We start from the raw sequence: 23,271 nt of genomic DNA, 5'->3' as shown, positions 1-23,271 counted from the left end.
AACACTAAGATGATAGAGATGCTAGACCATCCTAAAAATGCTTCAGAGAGCAATGACAAACTATCTTGTAACAAATGAAAAACAGAAAGCCTCAACAGCAGCAACAAACAGAAGGTCTCTAGAAAGACGATATGAAGGGGAAACAACACAAACAGCTCAATGGATGGGTTCAACGGCAGAGTAGAAGCAGAGAGAAGAATCAGCAAACTGCAAGGCAGAACAACAGAAATTACCCAGTCTGAACAAAAGAGAAAATAGACTGGAAAAAAAATGAATAGAGCAAGGACTTATGGAACTGTAACAATAATCTAACATCGATGTCATCAAAATCCTGAAAGACAGACAGGAGGTCAGGGATGAAAAATGAACCAAAGAGAAAGCTTAAGTTTGGAAAAAGCCATGAACCTATAGAGGCTGACCAAACCACAAACAGGATAAACCCAAAGACATCCACAAGACACATTATAGTCAAACTTCTGAAAACTGAAGACAGAGAAAAAAATCTTTTGTTTTTTCCCAGACAAGATCTCACTCTGTTACCCGAGCTAGAGCGCAGTAGCACCATCATGGCTCACTGCAACCTCCACCTCTTGGGCTCCAGAGATCCTCCCACCACAGCCTCATGAGTTGTTCGGACTACAGGCACACACCATCACTCCTGGCTACTTTTTATACTTTTTGTAGAGAAGAGGTCTCACAATGTTGCCCAGGCTGGTCCTGAACTCCTGGCCTCAAGTGATCCTCCTGCCTTGGCCTCCTGAAGTGCTGGGATAACAGGTGCTAGCCACCATGCCCGGCCAAGAAAAAAAGAATCTTGAAAATAGTAAGAGAGAAGCAACTGAAATGACAGATTTCATATCAGAAACCATGGAAGCCAGAAAGAAGTGGCACTACATCTTCCTCTTTTTTTTTTTTTTTTGAGACAGAGTCTCACCCTGTCACCCAGGCTGGAACGCAGTGGCAGAATCACAGATCACTGCAGCTTTGATCTCCTGGGCTCAGGTGATCCTCCCACCTCAGCCTCCCAGACAGCTGAGACTACAGGCATATGCCACCATGCCCAGCTAATTTTTTGTAGAGATGGGGTTTTGCCATATTTCCCAGGCTGGTCTTAAACTCCTGGGCTCAAGTGATCTGCTCATCTTGGCCTCCCAAAGTGTTGCAATTACAGGCGTGAGCCACTATGCCTGGCGAACATCTTTCAAACACTAAAAGAAAAGACTGTTCGCCCAGAATTGTATATCCAGCAAAATGTCCTTCAGGAATCAAGGGGAGATCAAGACATTCTCAGAGGAATGAAAATTAAGAGAGTCTGTAACAGAAGATCTAACCTAAAAGAATGAGTAATGGAAGTTCTCTAATAGAAAAAAAGTGGTGAAATAAAAGAATCTTAAAACACCAAGAAAGGACACAGTGTATTAGTTTGCTAGAGCTGCCACAATAAAATACCACACAGGCCAGGCGCGGTGCCTCACACCTGTAAGCTCAGCACTTTCGGAGGCTAAGGCAGGCAGATCACAAGGTCAAGAGATCAAGACCATTCTGGCCAACATAGTGAAACCCTATCTGCACTAAAAATATAAAAATTAGCTGGGCGTGGTGGCACACACCTGTATTCCTATCTACTCGGGAGGCTGAGGCAGGAGAATTGCTTGAACCAGGGAGGTGGAGGTTGCAGTGAGCTGAGATCACGCCACTGCACTCCAGCCTGGCAACAGAGTAAAACTCTGTCTCAAAAAAACAAATAAATAAAAATAAAATACCACACAGTGCGCAGCTTACACAATACAAATTCGTTTTCTCAGCACTCTGGAGGCTAGAAGTCTAAGATCAAGGCGTTAACAGGGTTGGTTTCAGCTAAGGCCTCTCTCACTGACGTGCAGATGCTGTCTTCTCTCTGTGTCTTCATATGATGTTTCCTCTTTGCAGTCTCTGTCCTAATCTCCTCTTAAAGGGACGACACTTGTATTGAATTACCACCCACCCAAACGATACCATCTTAACTTAATTACCTCTTTAAAAGTACTATCTCCAAACACAATCGCAGGTACTGAGAGTCAGGATTTCAATCTATGAATTTGAGGGTGAGGGACAAAATTCAGTACATAACACCAAGCAAAAATATGGGTAACTATAAAAATATAAAAGACTTTCCTTCTCTTGAGTTTTCCAAATTATAATGGAAGGAAAGATTATGATTATTTGATGTGATTCTAAATATTTATAGAGAAAATATTTAAGACAACTGTAATAGGGAAAGTAAAGGGACATAAAGGGAGTAAGGTTTCTATACTTCACTCAAATTCATAAAATAATGATCCCAATAGACTGATAAGTTAGGCATATGTAATGTAATACCTAGGACAACAACTAAGAGAGCTACACAAAGAGATACAATCAAAAACACTACAGATAAATAAAAATGGAATTCTAACAAAGGTTCAAGAAATCCACAGGAGGGCAAGAAAAAGAACACAGAAAGGAAAACACAAAAAACAAAATAGCAGATTTAAACCCTAATATATCAATAATTGTATAAAATATAAATTGTCTAAAAGACAGATTAAATAACCAAAATATAGAGATTAGCAAAGTGGATGTAAAAACATGATGCAACCATATGCTACCTACAAGAAACTCACTTCAAGTACAAGGACATAGGCAGGCTGAAAGTAAAAATTAGCACCGAAAGAGATGTCTAATTCCTCCTAACTCCCAACACCTGCTCCCCAAAGGCAATCACTTTTAACTCGTGTGTTATGTGTTTTGTCGCCCAGGCCAGAGTGTGAGAGTGTGTGTGTCACCCAGGCCAGAGTGCAATGGTATAATCACAGCTCACTGAAACCGGGAACTCCTGGGCTCACGGGATTCTCTTATCTGAGCCTCCTGAGTAGCTGGAACCACAGGAATGTGCAAGCATGCCGGGCTAATTTTTTTTTAAAAACTTTCGTTTTTTTAAACGAAAGGGGCCGGCACGGTGGCTCATGCCTGTAATCCCAGCACTTCGGGAGGCTAAAGTGGGCAGATCACCTGAGGTCAGGAGTTCAAGACCAGCCTGGCCAACATGGTGAAAACCCATCTCTATTAAAGATACAAAAAATTATCTGGGCATGGTGGTGGGCACCTGTAATCCAGAATACTTGGGAGGCTGAGGCAGGAGAATCGCTTGAACCCAGGAGGCAGAGGTTGCAATGAGCTGAGATCACGCCATTGCACTCCAGCCTGGGCAACAAGAGCGAAACTCTGTCTCAAAAAAAAAAAAACAAAAAAACAAAACAAAACAAAAAAAAAACGGGATCTCAGCATGTTGCCCAGCCTGGTCTTAAACTCCTGGCCTCAAGCCATCTTCTCGCCTCAGCAGTGCAAAGTGCTGAGATTACAGGTGTGAGCCACCATGCCCAGCCACTTTTAACTCTTGAGCTATTAATTCTGGTGTTTACTGCTATGTTTACACGTAATGTACTTATATTATTGTCTCTTGAATGCCAAGTTTTTAATATTCCTATCATGGAGAATTTATATTTAAGTCTTTTATATCCTCCACATTCTCACTGTGTAAATTTCCCTCCACCATCCTCCCCTATATAGCTATGTCATTTTACCTGAGGAAAGTTATTTATTGATTACATTATTATGACTGCATAAATACATACACCTTAGTAGAGTCAAGTGATGTACTGTGATCACAGTCTTTTCTAACAACTTTTTGTTTCCCCTAAATTTTATTAGTTTTCTGTGTACCTATAAACAAATTAATTCCCAAGCTCTTTAACAACTGAAAACTGCCTCTTAATACATTCAAACAAATCAGGTATTCTGTTAGTTTCTTTTTAAGAAATGCTTATTGGAGTCCCCTGTGCTTCCGCTGTGGCCGAGTCCAAGTGTTGTCTAGGTAGTGTGGCACGGTCATTGTTCTGGAAATTCTCATCATCGTTTTCATGGGAATTCCTTTTGCCTCTTTCCTGTGTTTGTTTGATTCCCATACCTAGATCCTTTTCTTAATATAGCTTATCCTTGAGTTGCTTCCTAAAAAGGGACAAAGGAGGTCTTATATATCTGAAAATGACATTCTAGACTAACATTTGGCTGGTAGTTTGGCTCATTAGAAAATCTTCATTGAAATTTTTTCCCTAAGAATTTTGAAGGTTTGCTCCATTATTTTCAAGCTTCCGGTAGAGAAATCTTATGTAGAGAAATGTAATACCATTTGAGGCCTGTTTTTTTTCTCCTCCTGGAAGTGTCTGAAATCTTTCTCCCTGTTTGAGCTAGGCCAGACCACAAAGTCTGGTCTGGTCACAGTGACTCACACCTGTAATCCCAGCACTTTGGGAGGCAGAGTCAGGAGAATTGCTTGAGGCTAGGAACTCAAGACCAGGCTGGGCAACATAGTGAGACCACATCTCTACAAAAAATTTAAACATTAGCCAGGTGTGGTTGCACATGCCTGTAATCCTAGCTACTCTCGGGAAGCTGAGATGGAAGGAGCATTTGAGCCCAGGAAGTGAAAGTTGCAGTGAGCTACGACTGCACCCCTGCACTCTAGACTGGGTGACAGAGCAAGACCCTGTGTCTAAACTTTAAAAAAAAAAAAAAAGATTAACAGGAACAAGCCGTGTAGACTAAAGATTGCTTTTACTTTGGTACCTAAATAGCAATAAGTAGTGCAAAAGATATGCAAGACACAAACCACAAAAGATTTACAAATCCAAGATGCAAGTGAGTAGATTTTATCTCCAAAGTATCTCCCATATGTATCACAAAGGCCCATCCAAAATTTAGTGGTTATGCACCTGAGAAGTAAGAAATCAACCTGGGCTTGACACCCTTTCTATTATGAAGCTGAGGGAGAGAGCCATGTTACCTTCCTACAGTGTAGTTACCACTCTGCAGGACAATTACTGTTCACAGCAGTCGCACAGTTTCATGATCTGTAACTTACTGCATCACTAACTCAACAGCAGGCGTATCAATACATGGCCTATGATACTGGTGTCTGAAATTTTACAAGGTACCAGTAGATCTTTTTACTTTTTTCTTTCCATTATGCAGAACACGCCCTTTCAATCTAGAGTCTTGTGTTCCTCAGTTTTAAAAAACTAAAAACTGGCTGGCGCAGCGGCTCAGGCCTGTAATCCCAGCACTTTGGGAGGCCGAGGTAGGTGGATCACGAGGTCAAGAGATTGAGACCATCCTGGCCAACATAGTGAAATCCTGTCTCTACTAAAAATAGAAAAATTAGCCAGGCGTTTGGCGCGCACCTGTAGTCCCAGCTCCTCGGGAGGCTGAGGCGGAAGAATCGGTTGAACCCAGGAAGCGGAGGTTGCAGTGAGCTGAGACTGCACCACTGTGCTCCAGCCTGGACAAAAGAGCAAGACTCTGTCTCAAAAAAACTAAAAACTATAAACTGAGGGTCGCAAGGTCAGGAGTTCAAAACCAGCCTGGCCAACATGGTGAAACGCCAACTCCACTAAAGATACAAAAAATTAGTCGGGGGTGTTGGCGCACACCTTTAATCCCAGTTACTTGGAAGGCTGAGTCAGGAGAATCTCTTGAACCCGGAAAACGGAGGTTGCAGTGAGCCAAGATTGCGCCATTGCCCTCCACCCTGGCAACAGAGGAAGACTTAAAAAAAAAAAAAAAAAATCCGGGCCAGGCGCAGTGGCTCACGCCTGTAATCCCAGCACTTTGGGAGGCTGAAGTGGGTGGAAGACCGAGGTGGGTGGATCACCAGGTCAAGAGATCGAGACCATCCTGGTCAACATGGTGAAACCCCGTCTCTACTAAAAATACAAAAAATTAGCTGGGCACAGTGGTGCGTGCCTGTAATCCCAGCTACTCAGGAGGCTGAGGCAGGAGAATTGCCTGAACCCAGGAGAATTGCCTGAGCCGAGATCGCGCCATTGCACTCCAGCCTGGCTAACAAGAGCGAAACTCCGTCTCAACAAAAAAAAAAAAAAAAAAAAAAAAAAAAAATCCAACAACGCACTGAAAGAAGGCGCGGGGGCGGGGAGGGCTGTGTCTCATGCCTGTAATCCTAGCACTGAAGTAGGTGGACTGCCTGAGCTCAGAAGCTCAAGCCTGGGCAACACAGTGAAACCCCGTCTCTACTAAAATACAAAAAATTAGCTGTGCATGGCGGCGGGCGCCTGTAGTCCCAGCTACTTAGGTGGCTCGAGACAGGAGAATCCCTGGAACCTGGGAGGAGGAAGTTGCAGTGAGCCAAGACCGCGCCACTGCACTCCAGCCCAGGCAACAGAGGCTCTGTATCCGCACAAAAAAATAAAAATTAAAAAAAAATAACAAAAACAGTAAAACGAATTATTTCCTCCCACTTCCTTGTATTCTGTTTTCTCACTCGGGAACCTAACAGTCAGATGTTGAACCTCTCAGACTGATAAATTTTTCTGTTTCCTTTTTCCTGCTTTCTTGGAGATTTCCTCAACTTTACTTCTGAAACCTCCTGAATTTTTTTTCATTTCTGACAGATATGATGCTTTCAATTTCCAAGAGCTCTGTCTTACTACTCTCTGAATTCCTGAATTTCTATGCCCTTTTCATTTCTCTTTTTTTTTTGAGATGGAGTTTCGCTGTTGTTACCCTGACTGGAGTGCAATGGCACGATCTCGGCTCACCGCAACCTCCACCTTCTGGGTTCAGGCAATTCTCCTGCCTCAGCCTCCCGAGTAGCTGGGACTACAGGCGCGCACCACCATGCCCAGCTAATTTTTGTATTTGTAGTAGAGACAAGGTTTCACCTTGTTGACCAGGATGGTCGCAACCTCTTGACCTCGTGATCCACCCGCCTCAGTCTCCCAAAGTGCTGGGATTATAGGCTTGAGCCACTGTGCCCGGCCCTCTTTTCTTTTTTTTTTTTTTTAATGAGATGGAGTTTCATTCTTGTTGCTCAGGCTGGAGTGCAATGGCAAGATCTTGGCTCACTGCAACCTTCCAGTCCGAGAGTCAAGTGATTCTCCTGCCTTAGCCTCCAGAGTAGCTGGGATTACAGTCATGCGCCACTACACCAAGTTAATTTTCTATTTTTAGTAGAGATGGGGTTTCACCATGTTGGCCAGGCTGGTCTCAAACTCCTGAACCCAGGAGGCGGAGATTGCGGTGAGCCGAGATCGTGCCATTGCACTCCAGCCTGGGTAATAAGAGCGAAACTCCGTCTCAAAAAAATAAATAAATAAATAAAAACATAGGCCAGTCACAGTAGCTCATGCCTGTAATCCCAACACTTTGGGAGGCCCAGGCGGGCAGATCACCTGAGGTGGGGAGTTTGGGACCAGCCTGACCAACATGGAGAAACCCCGTTTCTACTAAAAATACACAATCAGCCGGGCGTGGTGGCACATGCCTGTAATCCCAGCTACTCAGCAGGCTGAGTCAGGAGAATCATTTGAACCTGGGAGCCAGAGGCTGCAGTGAGCCGAAATCATGCCATCACACTCCAGCCTGGGCAACAAGAGTGAAACTCTGTCTCAAAAACAAACAAACAAAAAAATACAATATTGAAATTCTGGTTAAGAGCTCTGTAATGTACACTTCCCTATAAGGTACAATGTAGGGACTGGGCTGTTTCATTTGGGTTCTGTGAGTATCGGTACCTTAAAATCTTTTCTCTTTTCTCCTAGGTTTTCTCCAAAGACAAAAACTCCATTAATCAGAGGAGTGTTTCAGCCAAGTTGGGTAGATGCCTAGAGATCTTACCATTCTGTAGGTCAACTGTTATTAGGTTTTCAATTTGGAGACGTGTCCCCATCTTTAGCATGCCTATACCCAAACCCAGACCCAGTTTTAGTACCAGCTCTGAAGAAAAAGCCTCCTTGATTTTTCTGTTGCACATTCTTCTCCTTCGAGAATATGATAGAGGTAAGATCCTTAAGAAAAAAGTGTCTTACTGGAAGTTATCAAGGATAGCCCACATATCATGTTTTAACAGTCTGCACACATTTGCTCCCCAAGAAAAGCAATCACATATTCTGAATGACTTGAAACAATGGCTTTCTTCCCCACAATTATGTTTTCCGCATATCCTAGGAGAGTGGGATGCTGAAAAATGTATGTAGGCTGAAAAAATTTTGGTACGTATTTCCAAAGCTCGGTTATGAGAAAACTTAAAAAGAAATTTAACAAGAGAAATAAAAAATGAACTTAAACTCAGAACTCTAATTTAGCTAAGAGAATTATCCTTGTAGTCTATAAACCCAGGTTCTACTCTTGGTTAACTGGTGACATATGTTGTACTGGGGCAAGGTCAATCATTGAATTGTGAAATGTAAAAACTATGTAACAAAAACAAATGAAAACTCTGTTCTTTGAAAAGGCGTTTTATGAGGCATCATTATGATGAAAACTTGCTGCCAAACATAAAATTATTATTTGGTAACTTCTCACTTCAAATTTAAAAAATCTAAAGATAACCAAAATACTTTATCTAGAAGTTTTAAAGGAAAACTTTTAAAATGATAACCAAAAATTTCCAAAGTAAAACAAAACCCTTAAAGTACAATTCCGGAGGGAACTAAATGATACATTACAGAAAATGACTTCAGCAAAAAACTCTAGGAAAACATGATACTAATTACTAGTAGTAACCAGTCAACTATCTTCACTGTTCGTATTAGAAGGAAAATGTCAGTTTAGAATCGTGGCAGTTATGGTATATCAATTTAATCCTGTTATATTTTACAACACCATAATGAAAAGCAAAATAAGAATAAAAAAATTAAAAACTTTTTTATTTTTTTAAATATTATTTCCCCTCCACCCTCCCTGCCCCACTATTTTTTTGAGATAAGCTCTCACTCTGTCACCCAGGGTAGAGCATGGTGATGCATCACAGCTCACTGCCAGGCTCAACCTCCTGGGCTCAAGCCATCCTCCTGTCTCATCTTCCCCAGTAGGTGGGACTACGGATGCATGCCACCATGCCCAGATAATTCTGTTTACTTTTTGTAGAAATGAGTGTCTCACTATGTTGCCCAGACTGGTTCAAACTTCTGGCCTCAAGCAATCCTCCCACCTTGGCCTCCCAAAGTGCTGGAATTACAGGTGTGAGCCACTGTGCTTGGCCTAAAACATTTTATAACAGACTGGATTTGGTTTAACATTCGAAAAGCATAATTCAAAAGCTATATCCATGCCTAGAACAGTGCCTGAAACACAGGCAGAGAGTACATTTTTACTAACAACAAAAAAAAAATACAGCATTGAAGTAAGCAAAAGAAGGAAAAGGAAGGTGAAAAAAATTTTAAAGCTAACATATGCTAAGCATGTATATGCATCGGAACCTTTGTTTATTGCTCAATATGGCTATAATCTCATTTAATCTACAAAACCTGCTTATGAGGTAGACATTGCATAGATGAGGAAACTGCCATTTAGGAAGGTTAGAAAACTTTCCTGAGTCACACAAAGCTAGTAAGTGACTGAATTGATGTGCAAATATCAGTATCTCTGAATTCAAAGCCCATGAATAAGTATACCATGTGTTTTGTACAAAGCACTATACTATAAATTATTTTAAAATGCTGAAAAACAGGTATGTGACTAACAGGCAGCTGCATTATCCTAGTAAAAATCAGGGATTCTGAGATATCATTTAGATTAGATACCATCATTAAAATACCTCTTAAGATACAGAGATTCTTACTTATTATTACCTTTAAGATGCATAGAGATTACAGGCTAGTTAACTATGGTACACTTATATCCTGCCATGTTACTGGACGGGATTTTTCTTCAGATCTTAAAATAGAAAGGTTAAAAACTTATTATGGGCACCAGACGTGGTGGTTCACACCGGTAATCCCAGTACTTTGAGAGGCTGAGGCGGGCAGATCACGAGGTCAGGAATTTGAGACCAGCCCGATCAACACGGTGAAACGCTGTCTCTACTAAAAATATAAAAATCAGCCAGGCATGTTGGCGCATGCCTGTAACCCCAGCTACTCAGGACGCTGAGGCAGGAGAATTGCTTGAACCAGGGAGGCAGAGGTTGCAGTGAGCTGAGATCGCAGTAACTGCACTCCAGCCTGGGCAATAGAGCAAGATTCTGACTAAAAAAAAAAAAAATATATATATATATAATGGGAAGAAATGGGAGTATTTTCTGAGTCTTACTCAGGCTCCCTGCCCTACCACCTTTCAATATCTCATGGGATTTTTATTCCTTTATTTTCCTAATTTTTAAAAAGTATATAATAAAACTTTTAATAAAATATTTTCACATTATGATCAGCACTTCACCTGTTCCCTACTCCAAAATGATTCCTAAAAAGTAACAGGAAGCTTTTCAGTTTACCCAAAAAATATGGGTTGGGGATAATGATATAACCAAGCATTCCAGTTTCCACATAGCAAAAAGCAGTGTACTAGGACTTCTAAATGCAAAGTTGTAACCATGAAGACTTAAAATACTAGTCCTCCAAAACTGGAAGTCTAAAATTTAGATAAATTTCTCTGTGAACTGTCAAAAGTAATTACTGTACTAAATTTGTTAGGAAATTTTTATTAATAAATTATATAATTACCATGAGATTTTCTATATTCCACAGCAGTGGTTATTCACTTCAGTAGGCATCAGATTGACCTGAAGGGCTTGTTTAAAGCAGACTGCTGGGCAGAGCACAGTAGCTCACGGCTGTAATCCCAGCCCTTTGAGAGACCGAGGTGGGTGGATCATGAGGTCAAGTGTTTGAGACCAGCCTGGCCAACATGGTGAAACTCTGTCTCTACTAAAAATACAAAAACTAGCTGGGCGTGCTGGCACCTGCCTGTAATCTCAGCAACTCTGGAGGCTGAGGCAGGAGAATTGCTTGAACCTGGGAGGTGGAAGTTGCAGCGAGCTGAGACTGTGCCTGGGTGACAGAGCAAGACTCCAACTCAGCGGAAAAAAAAAAAAAGACAACAAAACAGACTGCTAGGCCCTACCCTGGAATTTCTGATTCCTGGGGTAAGATCCAATAATGTAAAGCCCTAACAACTTCCCAGGTGATGATGTTGCTGCACTTTCAGAACAGTGCTCTGTGGTAGCTATAGTGTGCCCAAGAGAACTGTATCGTGGCAGAATAGGTCTAAGATTTCTAGTCCAAGAAAATGATTTGAGTATTTACAACTAAGAGCAATAGTTGTTTGTTTCCTCCTGAGAGAAGCTAAATGATTGGCTTTGTAATGATTTTTGTGTGTCTCTGTGTTTGCCCACATTTGGAAAATGTACTAAGAAAACTGAACATAGTATGACAAAGAAATTGCAACTGTGATATAGTTGTATGTTGCAGTAAGGTTTCTTCCTTCAGGAAAATATGAGAAAAAAATTTTCAAATATTTGATACATACTCTAATAACCTAACAAGTTAAGGAAAATGGAAACTTACGGGTCACATCAAGACGGGTGGGAATGTAAAGAACTGCCTTTTGGACAAGGCAGCATAATGTAAGACAGCACGAAATTTACTGCATTCTGCAAAGACCACAACTGCTCACAGAAGCACAGATTTTGTGAAATAGTTAAGTACTATCAATTCCAAATTATAAAATTATTTTACCTTGAAATTAAGTAATGGCTGTTGAATTACCTAATATGTTAGTTTAAGTAACTCAGGTTTATGCTAGAAAGCCATGCATATATTTCATAAAGAATCCCTTGTCTAAAGAAAGAAAATAAATCCTTGATGAAACTGGCCTTGAATTATTTGCTGAATAGGCATAGGAAATCAGACTGACTATACTCAGTAAACGAGGTAAGTAAAATTTAGAAGCCTTCAAAAATACGAGCTCAGTGGCATCACAAAAATGAGATTTATTAAAAATGAGTAATTACAAGGTGACATTTAAAGGTTAATATTTCTAAAGCTTTTGATGTATTTTAATTCAAAATATACTTTGGTATAATATATACTAACACAGCACATAAAATGTGACCATGCTGGAAATGAAAACAGGAAAAGTTGGTAACACAAATACGACATCAGTAAGTATCCATCTAAAAGCTTCTATATTAGGATCAAGAACTTGGCCAAATAAGGGTTAAAACTGACCACATTCATGATTTGAAAGGCTCCTCCTCCTTCAAATGAAAGAAGCTGAACTGTTTTTATTGTTTTCTTGTCTGGTATCAGTTGAGGTGAAAATGTTATACAACGAGCCCCAATACACAGCCTGTAGTCCTATATGGATTCTACTGCTCACTAAAAGGAACCAAGCCTCCTTAAGGATAACAACTTCTTTATCAGGAGAGGGAAAACTGAGATGAACCTACAAGAGCTTTTGGTTTTAGAATATAATTGTCAGGTTATCAGTATTAATCAATATTGGAATAGGAAAGTTTTGCTACACATGGTTTAAGCAATGATATGTGAGTATGGAATGCAGCAGGTACAGTCAGTTGTCAACATTCTGAATCTCCAAGATTCATAAACATCCTAAAAAGAAAAGGTAATGTGAAGGGTACTATGAAAAAATCAATACCTATTATGAAAAATCCCCCCTTGTGTGAAAAAAGGAGTGGATAATCAAGGTAGAGATAGATTCTATACTTTCCTATAGAATCTACTTGTCATTCTTATGTTAGAAAATAAGGAAGTGTTTACTAACTGCAAGTATTATGATAAAACAGCAAAATTAACAAACTTATGATGGTCACTGTTGATTTGACCACAAGAATGTTTGTAGTTCCTAGTGTTACTAAACATTGTCTTCACAAGCAAGATAAGCAACTGAGCAAGTAATAGTCTCTTAAAAGTAGATACTAGAAACAAATACACCAATGAGAAATAGAGCCCTGTTTCTGGTATAACAATTTTGGGTAGAAAGCCCCAGTCCTCAGGATAGGAGTGGGGACAAGATAATTCAAGAAAATTGACACTCTAGATCCTTCCTATACCTATTAGGATGACATACGAAGTCTTTTTTATTTTCCAATATGACTTAGGGAGGGTACAGCTGAGGCAAGGACTTGCTAACATCACACTGAACCCTGGCCATATACATGTCCATGGTATGCCCAGCATATCAATATCCTAGGAACAAGGTAACTGGTGTCATAACTTTCTTTGCTTAATGCCACCCCCAAAATGGGTCCTTTTTTGAGACAGGGTCTCACTTTGTCTCTGTCACCCCAGGCTGAAGTGCAGTGGCAATCTCAGCTCACTGCAACCTCCACCTCTGGGTTCAAGCAATTCTTCCACCTCAGCCTCCCAACTAGCTGGGACTACAGGCGCAAATCACCACACCTGGCTTAAGGTAGCAAATTCTAAGGAAGTATTTTTCAAGTGGTTCTTAACCACCTGCACCTAGTACCATCAGGATGCTTGGTAAAAATGTAGCTTGATGGACTCCGCCCCAGATCTCCTGAACTTCTCTAGGGATCAGACCCAGGAATGCATATTTTTTTAAAAGTGCCCCAGGTGATTTTATGCACACTAAGCTTGAGAATCAATACGCTACAGTTTGTCACTTGATAACAGATGGCCAGAAACCACAAATTTTCTAGGCTAAAAGCATGACCACATTATCTAAGATTTTCCTTACACAAGTGAGACTTACATAACTACCAAAGTCGAAAACACTGGATAAACAGAGAAAGCCTCCTTCACTACATATAAGGTTTAAAATTTTTATTCCTTTTATTGTAATCAATGAATCTATTGTGAAAGTTTCCAAATATCTAGCAGTTGACATTTTGCCAATGGATATATTTTGAGAGACCAACTCTTAGCACATGTAACATCATTTCTCTTATCCTCTATGACACCAATTTAAAAAGTTCTGAATGCTTGACTTTTTCACATCAAAGAGAAGCATACTCACTAGCATTATCCTTGAGAATGTTGACTGAATTCTTAGTACAACTGAAACTTCTAGTGTCCCCATTAAAACCAGTTACTTTATACAGCAGTCAGCTGTCACTATTTCCAAAGCTATGAAAGTGAATAGGCTCCCAATCATTTCTTAACACCTTCTCATTTATCCATCCATTCAGTCAACAAATACTCAAAAATTATACACCAACAAACTGGGTAACTCAGAAGAAATGCAAACATTCCTAGGAACGTACAACCTACCAAGACTGAATCATGAAGAAATAGAAAATCTGAACAGATTAATGGATAAGCATTGAATCAGCAATAGTCTCTCACCAAAGAAAAGCCCTGGTTTCACTGCTAAATTCTACCAAACATATGAAGAAGAACTAATGACAATCCTTCTCAAACTCTTAAAAAAAAAAAAAACTAAAGAGAAGGGAATACTTCCAAACTCATTTTACGAGGCCAGCATTACCGATAACAAAGCCAGACACCCAAAATAAAATTACAAGCCACTATCACTGATGAATATAGATACAAATCTTCAACAAAATGTAACACAGCAAGAAGGCCATCACCTTGATCTTGGTCTTCCCAGCCTCCAGAATTGTAAGCCAACAAGTTTGTTCATTGTAAACTACTCAGTCTAGATGGTATGCTGTTACAGCAGCACAAAACGGACTAAGACACCACTCTAATCCCTGGAACTGTGAATACAGGATATAATACCTGAATATCTTCCTTAGGTGGAAGAGCGTATTTTGCAGATGTAATGAAGTCTACTAATCGGTTGGCTTTAGAATTAATCAAAAGAGGCACAATCTTGGTAAACCCAATCTCATCACATGAACCCTCTGGACAGCAGCAGTAGAGGAAGTTTGAGGTCATGAAACAGAATATTCCCAATACTTCAGAAATATCCCTTTGACTCCCAACACAAAGCCCCCTTTCCCTTTCCTAATCACGACCTTTTCCTTCTCCCCTAGGGGTAACCATTATTCTGATGTTTATGGTAATTATTTCCTTTTCTTTGTACTTTTAGCACTTACGTACTTTACTCATATATTTGTATTGTATATATCATGCTTCATACTTTACTTTCTCAACATTATGTTTCTAAGGTTCATTCCTGCAACTGCATATAGTTATAGCTCATTCATTTTCACTGCTGTGAAATAATATAAATTTACAATTGATTTATCCATTCTACTGGTGATCATCACTTAAGTTGTTTCTATTTTGTCAAATATGAATAATGCTATGGACAGTCTTATACATACTATATACCCTGGTATACATATACATAACTTTCTCTGGGGGATATATCTCAGAGTGGAAGTTCTGGGTCATAGAATACGTGTATTTTAACCTTTACTGGATCATTTCAATGTGTCACTCTAGATTCTAAAGCTCTAGTTTCTATTTGCCCCACACGATTCACTAGATGTGCTACAATCCTTCAAAGATATCAGGCAAACCAAACAAATTATAGGAACCAAACTTGTCAGTGTAATTAGTGATCAAGAACACAAATTTTCAAAGTTGACGTTCCAATTCACGTCCCCACAAGCATTGTATGAGTGTCTCCACTGCTCTACATTCTTTCCAGTACTTGGAATTACCAACTTTTAAGGTAGTACCCACTGTGGTTTTATTTTCCATTCTCTTGATTATTGATGAGGTTGAACACCTTTTCCAAATATTTATTGGCCATTTGGAATTCCTCTTTAGCAAAGTACCAGTTCAAGTGTTTTCTCAGTTTTCTACTGGGTTGTCATTTTCTTGTTTGTAGAAATTCTATATATATTCTGGATATAATCTGTTGCATTTACTGGAAATCATATTATTTATTTTTGTTTTTTGAGACGGAGTTTCGCTCTTGTTGCCCAGGCTGGAGTGCAATGGCGTGATCTGGGCTCACCGCAACCTCCGCCTCCTGGCTTCAGGCAATTCTCCCGCCTCAGTCTCCTTAGTAGCTGGGATTACAGGCACGTGCCACCATGCCCAGCTAATTTTTTGTATTTTTAGTAGAGCCGGGGTTTCACCATGTTGACCAGGATGGTCTCGATCTCTTGACCTCATGATCCACCCGCCTCGGCCTCCCAGAGTGCTGGGATTACAAGCGTGAGCCACCGCGCCCGGCACTGGAAATCTTAAGAAGACTGTGGCTTACCTTTCCACTCTCTATGATATAAAAATGATTTTTAAAAACCTGTTTTTTTTTCTGAGGTGGAGTCTCGCTCTGTCACCCATGCTGCAGTGTAGTGGCGTTGATCTTGGCTCACTGCAGCTCCGCCTCCCGGATTCAAGTGATTCTCCTGCCTCAGCCTCCCGAGTAACTGGGGCTGGGATTACAGGCACACACCACCACACCTGGCTAATTTTTGTATTTTTATTAGAGACAGGGTTTTGCCGTGTTGGCCAGGCTGGTTTCGAACTCCTGACCTCAGGTGATCTGCCTACCTCAGCCTCCCAAAGTGTTGGAATTACAGGCAGGAGCCACTGCGCCTGGCCTAGTTTTAGGATTCTATGAATTCTAGTACTGGCCTAGTTACTGAATCTTTTTTCTGTTTTTGTCTGCTTTTTCCCAGACTGATTCCTCTTTCCACTTTTTAAAATGCTGGTATCTCCCCCAGCTGTCAGTGCCTACCTTTTCCATTCTCTACACCCTCCCTCCAAGAATCATACAGACTCTCACTATGACTCTCTTGAATTTATTCTGTAACCCTAACTTCACTCCACATTCTTTTTTTTTTCTCCCAAACAGCTCTGAGCATAGATTTTTTTTCTTTTTTTTGACACGGAGTTTTGCTCTTGTTGCCCAGGCTAGAGTGCAATGGTATGATATCAGCTCCCTGCAATTTCTGCCTCCTGGGTTCAAACAATTCTCCTGCCTCAGCCTCCTGAGTAGCTGGGATTATAGGAATGTACCACCATGCCCAGTTAATTTTTTGTATTTTTGGTAGAGATGGGGTTTCACCATGTTGGCCAGGCTACTCTTGAACTCCTGACCTCAGGTAATCCACGTGCCTTGGCTTCCCAATGTGTCACTCTAGATTCTAAAGCTCTAGTTTCTATTTGCCCCACACAATTCACTAGATGTGCTACAATCCTTCAAAGGTATCAGGCAAACCAAACAAATTACAGGAACCAAACTTTTCAGTATGATTAGTGATCCAGAACACAAATTTTAGGGTCAAATGTATCAGAAACTGAATCCTAGTTCTGTCACTTATTAGCTGTGAGACCTTGATCAAATTATTTAATCTCCTCAGCCTCAATTTTCTCACATGTAAAATGGGGTCAAAAACAGTATTTACAACTCACTATGGTTCTTGTTCATGATACACACAAACACACACACACACACATACGCACACAGCTTAGCACAATACCTAGAATATGTTAAGACCTCAATAAATGTTAGCTATTATTCTAAGCAACAGCGTTACCATCTTTCTAGTCTTACAGGCTTAACATTATCTTGGACTCCTTCTGTCCTTTATTTTTTTTTTAATAAATTCAATCAGCATTTGTACATTTTCATTTTTCAATATGCTTTCAGTTTACCAGGATTTCATTCCCTCACAGTTTTCTATTATTATGCAGCTACCCAAGCAATTACTAGATTTAAAAATATTCATAAGGCCTCATTTTTGTTTCTTCTACATTGTGTAGCACAATGCCTAAAACATAAAAGTTTTGCTATTATTACAGAATTCAAAAAATTTTTCCACCTATCTATCTCCCCATTAGATCCCGAGTTCTTTTTTTTTTTTTTTTTTTTTTTTGAGACGGAGTTTCGCTCTTTACTCAGGCTGGAGTGCAATGGCGCGATCTCGGCTCACTGCAACCTCCGTCTCCTGGGTTCTTCAGGCAATTCTCCTGCCTCAGTCTCCTGAGTAGCTGGGATTACAGGCACATGCCACCATGCCCAGCTAATTTTTTGTATTTTTAGTAGAGACGGGGTTTCACCATGTTGACCAGGATGGTCTCGATCTCTTGACCTCGTGATCCACCCGCCTTGGCCTCCCAAAGTGCTGGGATTACAGGCATGAGCCACTGTGCCCGGCCAAATCCCGAGTTCTTTGCTGGCAGGGAGTCCTCTCTGTACATTGATAACTGCCAAAGTCCTTTAGCCAATAAATGTCTGTAGAATGGTGACTTGTCTCTAAACCTATCAGCTACCTAGCTTCCTCATATGTGAAAGGCAGCTCCTATATTCTCTAATCCAATAATTTATTTTAACCAAATTGGTCTTGCCACAATATCATCATGAGCAGTTTTGCTGTATTAGTCAAGACCTTTTGTCATCAAAAAATTATGGCCGGCCCCGGTGGCTCATGCCTATCATCCCAGCACTTTGAGAGGCTGAGGTAGGCAGATCACAAGGTCAGGAACTCAAGACCAGCCTGGCCAATATGGTGAAACCCAATCTCTACTAAAAACACAAAAATTAGTCAGGTGTGGTGGTAGGCGCCTATAGTCCCAGCTACTCGGGAGGCTGAGGCAGGAGAATTGCTTGAACCCGGGAAGTGGAGGTTGCAGTGAGCTGAGATCACACCACTGCACTCTAGCCTGGGTGACAAAGCAAGACTCTGTCTCAAAAAAAAAAAGAAAAATTCTACTCACCTTAAGTAGAAAGGAGAATTTATTAGCTCATATAATTTGAAAGTACAGAGGCAGCACTAACTTTAGGAACGGCGGGTGACCCAAAGGTACAAACACCATCAGAACTTGGTCTTACTGTTCCCATCTTTTGACTTTGCTTTCTACTTATTGGTAAATTCTAGGCTCATATCCTATTCTCTCAGCAACCGCAAGGCTCAAAGCATGCCTCTTTCTCAATAGTACAACAAAAAATTCAGTTACTCATGTGTGCTGACTGCAAAATGTGCCCACCTCTGAACAATCACTATGGCCAGAGCAATGGACTGTATACTCTTAGCTAGGCCTGAGCCATTGGCATACGCTATGTCAGGATGGGGTTCATATAACTGAGAGGGGTGGTTCTCTAGGAAAACTGGAGTAGGAGTATTGTTGCCAGAAGGGACTGAATGATGGTCTGGCAAAATTAACTGATGTCCCTTATACTCCAAAATTTTTTGCATACTGTCCACCACTGCCTAAAATAGCTTTCCTTCCTGTTTCTGGTTGCCGAAATCCAAGTTATATCCTTTCTGCTCCAAGTAGTCTTCAGTGATTTCTTCTAAGATTTTCCTCGTCCACTGATCCAGTCACCCATTCCCAAATATTCTTTTTTTCTAAGAGATTAATCTTTTTTTTTGAGACAGAATCTACTCTGTCACCCAGGCTGGAGTGCAGTGGCGTAATCTCAGCTCACTGCCACCTCTACCTCCTGGGTCCAAGCAATTCTCATGCCTTAGCCTCTCAAGTAGCTGGGATTACAGGTGCCCACCAATCACACCCAGATAATTTCTGTATTTTTAGTAGAGACGGGGTTTCACCATGTTGGCTAGGCTGGTCTGGAACTTCCGATCTCAGGTATCTGCCTGGCTTGGCCTCCCCAAGTGCTGGGATTATAGATGACAGCCTCCGGGCCTGGGCAGATTAACCTTTTAAAATAAACAGCACAGAAAGTCTCAAGAAAACATTCCCAATAAATTAACAATCATGTCTAACTGATTGGGTAATATATGCTGTTTCCTAGGATATATATTCAAAGGACAACAGCTCTACCATGTACATGCTATACATTATGGAAGAACAGTACATGAGGCGACTTTTATATGTTAGCATTCAAGCATTCAAATAATTTTACTTGGCTTTAAATTTTCTTTTCCTTTTTTTTTTTTTTTTAATCCATCCAAGTCTTTAGCAATGATAAATTTTCTATAAGGTCTATGCATACCTAGTAACTACCATAAGTCACTCCCAAATTAATCAAAATATCTGCTTATAAAAAAAGACTGTGGCTTTTGGAGTCACCTCAAATGAGACTAAATCCTGGCTAATACCCCCTTCTCTGTCCTTTAGCCACAGATCTTTGGGCAAAGTATTGAACATCTCTAAATGCTGGTTTCCACCATCAGTAAAAACAGAAATAGCAATACCTACTTAAAAAGAGGTCGCTTGGTAGAGCGGAAAGAACAGTTAGATGAACCTGGGCTGAAACTCTACCAATAATACTATATACAGGTAGTACCTATATGACTTCCTTTAAGTGATCCCTCACATGTAAAGTGGGGATAATATTTAATCCACAATTGTTGTGTGCAATTAACAAGGTACTGTATTTCAAAATATCTAACACAATGAATTGCAAATAGTGAATACTCAATAAATGATGTCATCAGCATTAAATTATCTGTTTAAAACAAAACAATTCAGATTGAATTTTTGTACCAATTAACAAGGTCTGCCAAAGATTTTTTTATACTTCATAAATGATATTACTACTTGTTAGAAATGAATGTAGTCTAATCGGTTATAAAACACCTTGTAATCTTTTAATTTTCTTTTTTACACTTTTTGGCCATATAAAAAACCAACAAAAAATTTGGTTTATAAAGAAACAAAGTGTGGGCAAAACCATACTTAAAAATTCAGAACACAGTAAGAAAAAAACCTCTTTGGTATTACTTATTATTCTTCATAAATGCACTTGGATTTTCTTAGTCAATCAAACATTTCTTAAGGACTCAAAATGTTGCTCCTAGAACTACTTAAAAGCAGGTGAGATAATGAGCTAGATAAGACTCCTGTAATCAACTTGTTCTTTAGCTTCAGGCTTGATGTAGTAACACTGCATTGACTCACACCAATACAAAATCATCACAGGGTAATATAGTCATCTCCTAAACAGAAGCAGGAAATTTGGGGTATGAATGATAATTTTAGATGCTGTCCACCAGAACACATACAAAAGGCAAGTGGCCGCTCATGTTTACCTTAGCAAAAAACCATAATTCACTAAAAAATATTCAATTCAACTGTTTCCAACAAGAGATTAAATGAGCAGGCATTTAACTTCTTCTATTTTATACTACAGCACAAGTTTCTTTGGAAAGAACAGTTTCGTGATTTAGTTCTGTTTACTTTTCCAAAATGAGTGAATCCTATGTAATACCTATCAATCTTTAATGAGTGCAAAGCATAGAAAACGTGCTCAGAGATTTTAAAATATGACACCAAGTACTGCAGGCCGCGGTGGCTCATGCCTCTAATTCCAGCTCTTTGGGAGGCTGAGGCCAGCAGATGGCTAAGCCTAGGAGTTCGAGACCAGCTAGGGCAACATGGCGAAACCTCGTCTCTACAACACCACAAAAAGTTGGGTGGGCGTCGTGGCGCGTGCCTGCAGTCCCAGCTACTCGGAAAGCTGAGGTAGGAAGATCCCCTGAGCCCGGAGGTCCAGGCTGCAGTAAGCAGTGATGACGGCACTGCTAACATGAACAATTCGGTCACCAGACACTCTTCCCTACAACTAAGAAAACCAAATAATACGTCGTTGCTTGTTCCCCTTCCTGTGTTCGAAAACATACAGAACACAAAGTAATGCTTTAAAAAGGAATAGCAATCATCTTTTTTTTTTTTTTAAGAGGGAGTTTCAGTCTTGTTACCCAGGCTGGAGTGCAATGGCGCGATCTCAGCTCACCGCAACCTCTGCCTCCTGGGTTCAGGCAATTCTCCTGCCTCAGCCTCCCGAGTAGCTGGGATTACAGGCACGCGCCACCATGCCCAGCTAATTTTTTGTATTTTTAGTAGAGACGGGGTTTCACCATGTTGACCGGGATGGTCTCGATCTCTCGACCTCGTGATCCACCCAACTCGGCCTCCCAAAGTGCTGGGATTACAGGCTTGAGCCACCGCACCCGGCCTCAATCATCTTTTTTAAGCAGTTTAATTCAACTTTTGTTTTTGGAGGACATGAGGAGTGGGAGAGGAAACTAACGGGAGTCAGAAGGTCGGTTCCAGTTATTTTCACAAGTGTATTTATTCTGTAAGGCAACTAGATGGAAGCGAAGAAAGAAGCTCCAGCGTTCGGGTTCAATTTAAACACACAAACACCCCGAACACGGTTCCATCGAAGCACACACAGCCGCCTCCACGCGCATTCACGCCCGGCTCCTCGCCTGCACCCGCACCCCGTCTGGCGTCTGCCCTCCCGGCCAGAGTCTCCAGGCACACACCGGCTCCTGGACGTCGGGGACCCGGCGGTGGGGCTCAGGCCACCACGGCCTGAGACTGCCCCCCCCAACCCCGGCAACCCGTCGGCTCGGCCTGGAGGCCGGGTCCCCGAAGTCTCTGGGGCCCCTACCCCTTCTAGCGAAGACGGTGACTCTTTTTTCCAATAAAATATTTTATGACCAAAAAAAAAAAAACAAACAAATAATACGTAGTTTCGAAAAACGGCAGGGCCGAGATCCACCCTTCCCCGGCACTGCGGCGCGTCCGGACACCCCCGCTGCTGTCCGGCGTGAAGCGCTCGCACCACGTCCCCGGCAGGGAAGGGCCATCGGGCACCCCAAATCCCAAAGGGCCTGCAGAGACCGAGGCGGGGCGCGGCTCCACCTCCGCCGTGGCCGAAGCCGACGTTCCTCGGACACACAGACGCCGCCATCAACCCCGTCCGGCCCCTTCCCCGCGCGGCGCCGCCGCCCGCCGCCCTCTCAGGCTCTGGGTCAGGCCCGCAGGCCGGAAGGCAGCTCCCCGTGACCCGGAGCGTCGGGACCAGCTGCTCAAACTGCCCCGCACCCGCCCCCCCACCCGGCCCGCAGAGACGCCCCCGCCCCCGCCCCGCTCACCCGCCCGGGTGGTGTCCGTCAGGTCGTGGTTGGCAGCTCCCCGGGGAAACTCCCTCAGTTTCCGGCCGCTCAGGCTCAGCACCCCGGTGACCGCCGCCTCCTCCAACGCTCGGTCGAGAGAGCGGCTCCATGAGCCCGGGCCAGAACCAGGGCCGGCCCCGGAGCCTGCGCCGCAGTGAACACCGGGGAGGTTACCTCCCGACGCGACCGTGCCGGAGTACTCGGCAGCCGCCGCCACAGCGACCAGGCCCGCGGCCGCCATTTCCCAGCCGACGATGCTGGTCTGCCAGCTCGGCGCATGCGCGGCCGCACCGCTGTGTGGGCGGAGAAAGGGGCTGCAGACCCCGGACGGCTCCCTGACTGGTAGCGCGGCGGGGCCCCTCGGCGCGCCCCGGCGACTGCCCCCGCCCACAGAATTCGCTTTTCAGGGGAAATTCAAACGCACCTCACAAATGCGGAGCTGCGCCTACTCTCACCTCCCGGGGGCATTGCTAAAATGCCTCCACGAAAACAGCTCTCAGGCAACGCTCCGCACCGAAACCCCCGCCTTGCGGAGAAGCGCAGGGTTACCCTAACCATTCAGTTAGGATTTTTTTTTTCTTCTGAGACGGAGTTTGGCTTTGTCACCCAGGCCGGAGTGCAGCGGCGAGATCTCGGCTCACTGCAACCTCCGCCTCCTGGATTCAAGCGATTCCCCT

At 42.2% G+C, this 23,271-nt stretch overlaps 1 protein-coding gene across 50 annotated transcripts in view; it reads right to left on the bottom strand.

The window, feature by feature from the left end:
• The window catches only part of LRCH3 (leucine rich repeats and calponin homology domain containing 3), a 105,922-nt gene extending 82,651 nt beyond the window's left edge, over window positions 1-23,271 (bottom strand). For 49 of the 50 annotated variants that reach the window (XM_054247241.2, XM_078354883.1, XM_002759777.6 and 46 more), the window contains exon 1: window positions 22,574-22,858. In XM_054247241.2, the coding sequence (XP_054103216.1) occupies window positions 22,574-22,835 (262 nt within the window). In that variant the 5' untranslated portion in view covers window positions 22,836-22,858. Of the gene's footprint in view, window positions 1-22,573; window positions 22,859-23,018 lie in introns of those variants that run through there. The other variant, XM_035278642.3, reaches the window with a different exon arrangement.

This window comes from Callithrix jacchus, chromosome 17, assembly GCF_049354715.1.
Source record: "Callithrix jacchus isolate 240 chromosome 17, calJac240_pri, whole genome shotgun sequence".
Classification (NCBI taxonomy): Eukaryota; Metazoa; Chordata; class Mammalia; order Primates; family Cebidae; genus Callithrix; species Callithrix jacchus.
This window is presented reverse-complemented; position numbering and strand designations above follow the sequence as displayed.